Consider the following 10,000-nt stretch of genomic DNA (forward strand, 5'->3'; position numbering starts at 1 on the left):
GAATGTCAGAAAGGAGGGCGAGGAGGGAAGGAAGGGGTGTAGGGAGGGAAGGTAAGGAAGGGGTGTAGGGAAGTAAGGTAAGGAAGGGGCGTAGGGAGGTTGGGCAAGGAAGGGGCGTAGGGAGGGAAGGTAAGGAAGGGGTGTAGGGAGGTTGGGCAAGGAAGGGGCGTGGGGAGAAAGGAAGGGGTGTAGGGCGGGAGGCAGAGGCAGCTTTCCCTCCGGGCGGGTCGGGGCTGCCGGGAAACCGTGGCACTGTTTGCCGAGAGTCAGGCTGACGGCCCGTTGGTCCCGGGTGACGCCCCGCCCCGACCCTGGGTGCACAGTGCCAGGCAGGGCGCGGCACGGCAGGCAGGGCAGGGCAGGGGTTGAGGGTTAAGGCAGAATAAGGCTCAGCACTTAATCGTGGCGGAAGGGAAGCCTTGGCGGGCCGATGAGGCCCCACAAGTGCTGCCCTGACACACACACACACACACACACACACACACACACACACACACCTGCCCCATCACTCATCGGCTTCTCCCCCACAGGTGTGCGCGGCGGCGGCCCCGGGAGATGCCCCGCCCCCGCCGCCCGTGACGCCGCCCGCCACGCTGCCTCCCCGGCGGGGGCGGCGCCCCGGGCATGGTGGGGTGGTGCTGCGGCCCGCGGCCCTGATGCCACCCGGCCCCCGCGCCGCTGCTATGCTCAAACACATGCTGACCGTGGCGGGGCGACAGGCGGCGGGGGCGGCAGCAGCTCTGGAGGGCGGCTCCCTGGGCGGCGGGGCCAGTCAAGGGCCGAGCGGGGCCACGCTGCCGGGCCTGCACCACCACCACCTCCACCTCCAGCAGCAGCAGCAGCAGCACCTGGCCTCGCCGCCGCCGCAGCAGGTGCTCAGTGTCAAGGTGAACGGCGCGGCGGGCGGGCGCCACCACCCGGCCCTCAACATGAGCTCCCTGTCCTCGTCCAAGCACTCGGTGGGCGGCAACTCGGGGTCGGGCAGCCCCGGCACCACCACGGTCACCCGCACCACGGGCCTCGACCACTCCCGCGACCACTCCCACCTGACGGACCTGTCGCACATCTCCCACCTGTCGCCCATCCCCCCCGCGGACGTGTCCAAGGCCACGCTGGCCAGCAAGCAGCGCGCCGCGGGGCTGCTGCCGCGCTTCATCACCCTCACCCGCGCCTCGGCCTCGCGCGGCGCCCTCACCTCGCTGGGGCTGCTGTGCCTCACCTCGCTGCTGCTGGCGCTGCTGGCGCTCACCTTCCTGGTGGAGCTCACGCCGCTCGCCGCGGACGCCGACAGCGTGCAGGAGGTGACGCTGGCCCTGGCCGCCCTCACTCTGTCCCTGGACCTCAGCTGCCTCCTCATCTGCGCCGCGCAATTCATCTTCGCCATCAAGCTGGCCAAGTCCCCCAACGGCGAGGAGCGGTGAGTACGTGCGTGTGTGTGTGTGTGTGTGTGTGTGTGCGCGGCGCCGCGGGGGGAGTACTGTGGCCGCGGAATGAGTGGTGTGACCCTTGGGAATGTGTGTCTTGTGGCCCTTGACACCCCCGTGGCCCTGTGACCCCGCGACAACCCCGCTCCTTCCCTTCCCTCCTTTCCTCCCTTCCCTTCCCTTCTCCCCTTCCCTGAACCCAATACCGGATGAGCCTTATAGAGTATTCTGAAGAGTCGAGTTACTTGCCTCACTTCACAGCGGGGGTGGCAGGAGGGGTGGGGGGAGGGGCAGAGGTGAGGGGGGGCGTAGGGGAAGCAGTAGCCGTGGGAGTTGTGGTAAAGGCTTTGACATGGTTGGTTGAGCTCTGCAGACGTTGTAGTAGTAGTAGTAGTAGGAGGAGGAGGAGGAGGAAGGGGAGAAAGAGTCCATGGGCAGGGTACGGGTATGAGAGAGAGAGAGAGAGAGAGAGAGAGAGAGAGAGCGAGAGAGAGAGAGAGAGGTGGCTCATAAAGTCCACTCCTTTGCTCCTAAACGACAAGCTCTTTAGTGTTAAAAAGGAAAGCGAGAAGGCTGTTGGGGGGGTGCTCTCTCTCTCTCTCTCTCTCTCTCATCTAGCTCACATTCCATCGTCATTTTCTTAATTTTTTTTCTTTCTTTTTTTTTCATTTTCTTTAATTTCTTATTTTTTCATGTCCCATTTTCTATCTTTATTTTGTTTGTTTGTTTGTTTGTTTGTTTGTTTCTTCTTCTTATGATTGTCCTCCGTTAGTCCTTCATACATTCCTCCTCCTCCTCCTCCTCTTCTGTTAGTCGGCATAGCATTTTAAGTGATTTTTTTTTCTCTCTCTCTGTCTGACTGGCTGACTGACTGACTGGCGGGTTAGGTATTTTGGTATTTGACTGACTGACTGACTGGATGACTGGCGGGTTAGGTATTTTGGTATTTGACTGACTGGATGACTGGCGGGTTAGGTATTTTGGTATTTGACTGACTGGATGACTGGCGGGTTAGGTATTTTGGTATTTGACTGACTGACTGACTGGATGACTGGCGGGTTAGGTATTTTGGTATTTGACTGACTGGATGACTGGATGACTGGCGGGTTAGGTATTTTGGTATTTGACTGACTGACTGACTGGATGACTGGCGGGTTAGGTATTTTGGTATTTGACTGACTGGATGACTGGCGGGTTAGGTATTTTGGTATTTGACTGACTGGATGACTGGATGACTGGCGGGTTAGGTATTTTGGTATTTGACTGACTGACTGACTGGATGACTGGCGGGTTAGGTATTTTGGTATTTGACTGACTGACTGACTGGATGACTGGCGGGTTAGGTATTTTGGTATTTGACTGACTGACTGACTGGATGACTGGCGGGTTAGGTATTTTGGTATTTGACTGACTGGATGACTGGCGGGTTAGGTATTTTGGTATTTGACTGGATGACTGGATGAATGGCGGTTTAGGTATTTTGTTATTTTACTGACTGACTGGATGACTGGCGGGTTAGGTATTTTGGTATTTGACTGACTGGATGACTGGATGACTGGCGGGTTAGGTATTTTGGTATTTGACTGACTGACTGACTGGATGACTGGCGGGTTAGGTATTTTGGTATTTGACTGACTGGATGACTGGCGGGTTAGGTATTTTGGTATTTGACTGACTGGATGACTGGCGGGTTAGGTATTTTGGTATTTGACTGACTGACTGACTGGATGACTGGCGGGTTAGGTATTTTGGTATTTGACTGACTGACTGACTGGATGACTGGCGGGTTAGGTATTTTGGTATTTGACTGACTGACTGACTGGCGGGTTAGGTATTTTGGTATTTGACTGACTGACTGACTGGATGACTGGCGGGTTAGGTATTTTGGTATTTGACTGACTGACTGACTGGATGACTGGCGGGTTAGGTATTTTGGTATTTGACTGACTGGATGACTGGCGGGTTAGGTATTTTGGTATTTGACTGACTGGATGACTGGCGGGTTAGGTATTTTGGTATTTGACTGACTGGATGACTGGCGGGTTAGGTATTTTGGTATTTGACTGACTGACTGACTGGATGACTGGCGGGTTAGGTATTTTGGTATTTGACTGACTGGATGACTGGATGACTGGCGGGTTAGGTATTTTGGTATTTGACTGACTGACTGACTGGATGACTGGCGGGTTAGGTATTTGGTATTTGACTGACTGGATGACTGGATGACTGGCGGGTTAGGAATTTTGGTATTTGACTGACTGACTGACTGGATGACTGGCTTGTTAGGTATTTTGGTGTTGACTGACTGGATGACTGGATGACTGGCGGGTTAGGTATTTTGGTATTTGACTGACTGACTGACTGGATGACTGGCGGGTTAGGTATTTTGGTATTTGACTGACTGGATGACTGGATGACTGGCGGGTTAGGTATTTTGGTATTTGACTGACTGACTGACTGGATGACTGGCGGGTTAGGTATTTTGGTATTTGACTGACTGACTGACTGGATGACTGGCGGGTTAGGTATTTTGGTATTTGACTGACTGACTGGATGACTGGCGGGTTAGGTATTTTGGTATTTGACTGACTGGATGACTGGCGGGTTAGGTATTTTGGTATTTGACTGACTGGATGACTGGATGACTGGCGGGTTAGGTATTTTGGTATTTGACTGACTGACTGACTGGATGACTGGCGGGTTAGGTATTTTGGTATTTGACTGACTGACTGACTGGATGACTGGCGGGTTAGGTATTTTGGTATTTGACTGACTGACTGACTGGATGACTGGCGGGTTAGGTATTTTGGTATTTGACTGACTGGATGACTGGCGGGTTAGGTATTTTGGTATTTGACTGACTGGATGACTGGATGACTGGCGGGTTAGGTATTTTGGTATTTTTGTGACTGACTGACTGGATGACTGGCGGGTTAGGTATTTTGGTATTTGACTGACTGGATGACTGGCGGGTTAGGTATTTTGGTATTTGACTGACTGGATGACTGGCGGGTTAGGTATTTTGGTATTTGACTGACTGACTGACTGGATGACTGGCGGGTTAGGTATTTTGGTATTTGACTGACTGACTGACTGGATGACTGGCGGGTTAGGTATTTTGGTATTTGACTGACTGGATGACTGGCGGGTTAGGTATTTTGGTATTTGACTGACTGGATGACTGGCGGGTTAGGTATTTTGGTATTTGACTGACTGACTCACTGTATGACTGGCGGTGTCGCTATTTGGGTAATTGACTGACTGACTGACTGGATGACTGGCGGGTTAGGTATTTTGGTATTTGACTGACTGGATGACTGGCGGGTTAGGTATTTTGGTATTTGACTGACTGGATGACTGGCGGGTTAGGTATTTTGGTATTTGACTGACTGACTGACTGGATGACTGGCGGGTTAGGTATTTTGGTATTTGACTGACTGGATGACTGGCGGGTTAGGTATTTTGGTATTTGACTGACTGGATGACTGGCGGGTTAGGTATTTTGGTATTTGACTGACTGACTGACTGACTGATAAAGTGACTGGTTGGTTGACTGACTGAGTGGATGACTGGTTGACTGACTGACCGAGGGATTGAAAAACTAACTAACTGACTGACTGACTGACTGGTTGATTGACTGACCGAGGAATGGAAATGCTGTCTGACTAACTCGCTGACTAACTGACTGACCGAGGAATGGAAATGCTGTCTGGCTAACTGGCTGACTGGTTGACTGACTGACCGAGGGATTGAAAGACTGGCTGACTGGTTGGTTGAGAGGCTGACTGGCTGACCTGCGCGTGGCCAGATACCAGGAAGTAGCCTCCAGGGTGCCTACCAGGAGGAGGAGGAGGAGGAGGAGGAGGAGGAGGAGGAAGGGAGGTAGGAGGGAGGGGAAGTTAGGTAGCAAGAGAGGAGAGCAGCGAGAGAGAGAGAGAGAGCGAGAGAGAGAGAGAGAGAGAGAGAGAGAGAGAGAGAGAGAGAGAGAGAGATGTAGCTTAGGGAAAGGCTCCTGACCACCAAACTATGAAGATGAGCTGAATGGGAGGAGGAGGAGGAGGAGGAAGAGGAAGATGAGCTGAATGGGAAGAGGAGGAGGAGAAGGAGGAGGGTAGTACTCACAGTCACCTCACATGACAGACAGGTGCCCAAGTCTTCCTCCTCCTCCTCCTCCTCCTCTTCCTCCTCTCCGTATCTTCTTTCCTCCTCCTCCTCCTCCTCCTCGTGTTCTCTCTCATGCATGGCGGGTTTGAGAGTGGGATTTCCAAGGGTAGTTTTATAAGTCCAGTGATATCCTCTCGTCTGGCCACTCCTGTATGCTTGAGCGGGGAAAGGGAGTATCAGGCTTAGTTTGTGTTTGTCTGTCTGTTCTGTCTGTGTGTGTTGCCTTTGAGCTGTTTTCTGTGCCGTAAAAAAGAGAGAAAGAGTTGTGGGTTTCGGAGTCTTCGCGTGGACCAGCCGGCATCGAGGGTGACTGTTCTTCTGGTGTTCATGTTCTGTGATCTCTCGCAACGATTAGGGGACTTTCTATGCTTGTTTCTTTATTCTGTCTGAGTTTAGCACCCCTGACCTTCCTCCTTTGCCATAGAAATAAGGTTACGTTGTGTTCAGAGGCTTCAAGGGTGACTGTTCTTCTGGTGTTCATGAGTAGTGTTCTAGCAACGATTAGGGGACTTTCTATGCTTGTTTCTTTGTTCTGTCTGAGTTTAGCACCCCTGACCTTCCTCCTTTGCCGTAGAAATAAGGTTACGTTGTGTTCAGCGGCTTCCAGGGTGACTGTTCTTCTGGTGTTCATGTTCTGTGTTCTCTCGCAACGATTAGGGGACTTTCTATGCTTGTTTCTTTGTTCTGTCTGAGTTTAGCACCCCTGACCTTCCTCCTTTGCCATAGAAATAAGGTTACGTTGTGTTCAGCGGCTTCCAGGGTGACTGTTCTTCTGGTGTTCATGTTCTGTGTTCTCTCGCAACGATTAGGGGACTTTCTATGCTTGTTTCTTTGTTCTGTCTGAGTTTAGCACCCCTGACCTTCCTCCTTCGCCATAGAAATAAGGTTACGTTGTGTTCAGAGGCTTCCAGGGTGACTGTTCTTCTAGTGTTCATGTTCTGTGTTCTCTCGCAACGATTAGGGGACTTTCTATGCTTGTTTCTTTGTTCTGTCTGAGTTTAGCACCCCTGACCTTCCTCCTTTGCCATAGAAATAAGGTTACGTTTTGTTCAGAGGGTTCAAGGATGACTGTTCTTCTGGTGTTCATGAGTAGTGTTCTAGCAACGATTAGGGGACTTTCTATGCTTGTTTCTTTGTTCTGTCTGAGTTTAGCACCCTTGACCTTCCTCCTTTGCCATAGAAATAAGGTTACGTTGTGTTCAGCGGCTTCCAGGGTGACTGTTCTTCTGGTTTTCATGTTCTGTGTTCTCTCGCAACGATTAGGGGACTTTCTATGCTTGTTTCTTTGTTCTGTCTGAGTTTAGCACCCCTGACCTTCCTCCTTTGCCATAGAAATAAGGTTACGTTGTGTTCAGAGGGTTCAAGGATGACTGTTCTTCTGGTGTTCATGTTCTGTGTTCTCTCGCAACGATTAGGGGACTTTCTATGCTTGTTTCTTTGTTCTGTCTGAGTTTAGCACCCCTGACCTTCCTCCTTTGCCATAGAAATAAGGTTACGTTGTGTTCAGCGGCTTCCAGGGTGACTGTTCTTCTGGTTCTCATGTTCTGTGTTCTCTCGCAACGATTAGGGGGCTTTCTATGCTTGTTTCTTTGTTCTGTCTGAGTTTAGCACCCCTGACCTTCCTCCTTTGCCATAGAAATAAAGTTACGTTTTGTTCAGAGGCTTCAAGGATGACTGTTCTTCTAGTGTTCATGATTAGTGTTCTAGCAACGATTAGGGGACTTTCTATGCTTGTTTCTTTGTTCTGTCTGAGTTTAGCACCCCTGACCTTCCTCCTTTGCCATAGAAATAAGGTTACGTTTTGTTCAGAGGTTTCCAGGGTGACTGTTCTTCTAGTGTTCATGTTCTGTGTTCTCTCGCAACGATTAGGGGACTTTCTATGCTTGTTTCTTTGTTCTGTCTGAGTTTAGCGCCCCTGACCTTCCTCCTTTGCCATAGAAATAAGGTTACGTTGTGTTTAGAGGCGCCGCGTGGACCTTACCGGCTTCGAGGGTGACAGTTCTCCTGGTTCTCATATGTTCGTGTTCTCTTCCAGCATGAGCAAGTACCTCAGGCAGTCCTCGGTGTCCCGCGTGTGTGCCGTGGGGGGGTTCTTCGTCTCCGTCCCCATCTTCCTCACAGGTAAGTTTGGGAAGGTTAATTGTAGGTGTGGTGATGGTGGTGGTGGTGGTGGTGGTGGTTGTTGTTGGTGGTGGTAATGGGTGTTATGTTGCTACCACTACTACTACTATTACTACTACTACTATTACTACTACTACTACTACTACTACTATTACGACTACTACTACTACTACTACTACTACTACTACTACTACTACTACTACTACTACTACTATTACGACTACTACTACTACTAACTACTACTATTACGACTACTACTACTACTACTACTACTATATTAATGACAGGTAATACTATAATGATGATGATGATAATAATAATAATAATAATAATAGTGATAAAAAGAAGAACGTAATTAAGAACGAGATGATGATGGAAAAAATAGATAAAGATAAGAAAAAGAAGTTAAATAAGATAATAATAATAATAATAATAATAATAATAATAATAATAATAATAATAATAATAATAATAAAGAAAGGAAAAATAAAGTAAATAAGAGCGCAAAAGAACACGAACACAACGACAAACAGACACTACAAGAACAGGTTTGAGATTACCACCACAACCATCACCACCACCACCACTACCACGACTCAAGTTACGTGTTGTGGCTGAGAACGACCACACGACATCCCTTGCTCTTTATCCGTCTCATCGTGATATTGCTCATCACCTCGGACAATGCGACGACCAGGTGGACAGGTGCGAGGGATACCTGGCGACGACGCGTTGAATTATATCCTCTTCCATTTAGCGTAACCTGTTTCTGGGTCGTGATCTGTAGAGTCCCTTAATAGATAGAGTCCCGACAACCTAAGATTTGGACGCCATTATTGGTCCTGTTTTCACCACGAGAGCGTGTGCTAGCGTTTGAAAAGCACGGCGAAAACAGGCCCAATAATGGCGTCCAAATCTTAGGTAGTCGGGACTCTATAAGGGACTCTACAGATCACGACCCAAAAACAGGTTACGCTAAATGGAAGACGCTATAAGTGAATGAGTCAGGTGGAAGGTCAGGGAGGAAGTATTACAACGAGGGAAGATTTATTTCCTCAACCTTTTTACTCCTTTTATGTTAGTCTGTGTGTATGTGGCTTTTTATTTTTGATTTATTTATTTATTTACTTATTTTTTACGCCTCCTCCTCCTCCTCCTCCTCCAAGGCTTATCCCCTATGGCTCAGGTAGGTTAGGTTAGGTTAGGTTAGGTTAGGTTAGGTTAGGCTAGGTTAGGTTAGGTTAGGTTAGGCTAGGTTAGGTTAGGTTAGGTTAGGTTAGGTTAGGTTAGGTTAGGTTAGGTTAGGTTAGGTGGTCGGCCCCAGTCTGTCGCGGCGCAGGCAAGACCCCAATGGCAACTTATTTCCCGTTCTCTCCCTCCCCCCCCCCCCAGGCGTGATCCTGTACACCTTCATCCACTTCCAGTCCACGCCCGCCATCCTCACCTCGGTCTTCATCGGCGTGGGCATCATCTTCTGCGGGTGTGCCATGATCCACAATGTCTTTATATGGCAAAAGGTGAGAGAGAGAGAGAGAGAGAGAGAGAGAGAGAATATGTCACGTGGCTTTTGCAATGTCACGTTTCTACAAATGTGAATCCGTGCGTCAGTGAAGCCTCAAAAGTTCGAAGATTTGTATGATTCGAACTCACCGAAGCCCCGAGCGTTCCGGATACACGTGATAAGACAGAGAGAGAGAGAGAGAGAGAGAGAGAGAGAGAGAGAGGGGTCAGTTTTGTATACATGAACCTATCCATTATTCATTGTTTTAACTTACTGTAGAGCTTAGGAGCACTGAGCAGCGGGCTTTTTTTTCATACATGTTTCCTTTTTATTATGCCCTTGAACTGACTCCTCTGCTCTTAAAAAAAAAAAAATGTTATATATAATTCAGAAAAACACAACTAGATAAATCATGCATATCTTTTTGTTTTGGTATCACTGTTTTTCCCGTTCGATCTCACCCCAACACACACACACACACACACACACACACACACACACACACACACACACACACACACACACTCACTGCTCACACACACACACACACACACACACACTCACTGCTCACACACACACACACACACACACACACACACACTCACTGACTCACACACACACACACACTCTTCCTAACCACCACCATCGCCTTGCTAACCCTTCTTCCCCCTCGGCAGGAGAAGACAAAGGGGGTAGCGCAGCAGAACATCCAGCAGGCGGTGTGTCAGGACGGGAGGCTGCGGGACATCAACTCCTCGCCTCTCCCCAACGCCACACTGGACCTCTCCGG

General features: G+C 49.6%; 1 protein-coding gene across 1 annotated transcript in view; it reads left to right on the forward strand.

Annotated features, from left to right (window-relative positions):
• The window catches only part of LOC126985267 (uncharacterized), a 37,428-nt gene that overhangs the window by 26,401 nt on the left and 1,027 nt on the right, over positions 1 to 10,000 (forward strand). Inside the window, exons 2-5 of the mRNA XM_050839900.1 lie at positions 531 to 1,417; positions 7,624 to 7,709; positions 9,102 to 9,226; positions 9,888 to 10,000. The exon at positions 9,888 to 10,000 is cut by the window's right edge and continues 1,027 nt beyond it. Of these exons, the coding sequence (XP_050695857.1) occupies positions 657 to 1,417; positions 7,624 to 7,709; positions 9,102 to 9,226; positions 9,888 to 10,000 (1,085 nt within the window). The 5' untranslated portion in view covers positions 531 to 656. The remainder of the gene's footprint in view (positions 1 to 530; positions 1,418 to 7,623; positions 7,710 to 9,101; positions 9,227 to 9,887) is intronic.

The sequence above is a fragment of the Eriocheir sinensis genome, chromosome 59, assembly GCF_024679095.1.
Source record: "Eriocheir sinensis breed Jianghai 21 chromosome 59, ASM2467909v1, whole genome shotgun sequence".
Classification (NCBI taxonomy): domain Eukaryota; kingdom Metazoa; phylum Arthropoda; class Malacostraca; order Decapoda; family Varunidae; genus Eriocheir; species Eriocheir sinensis.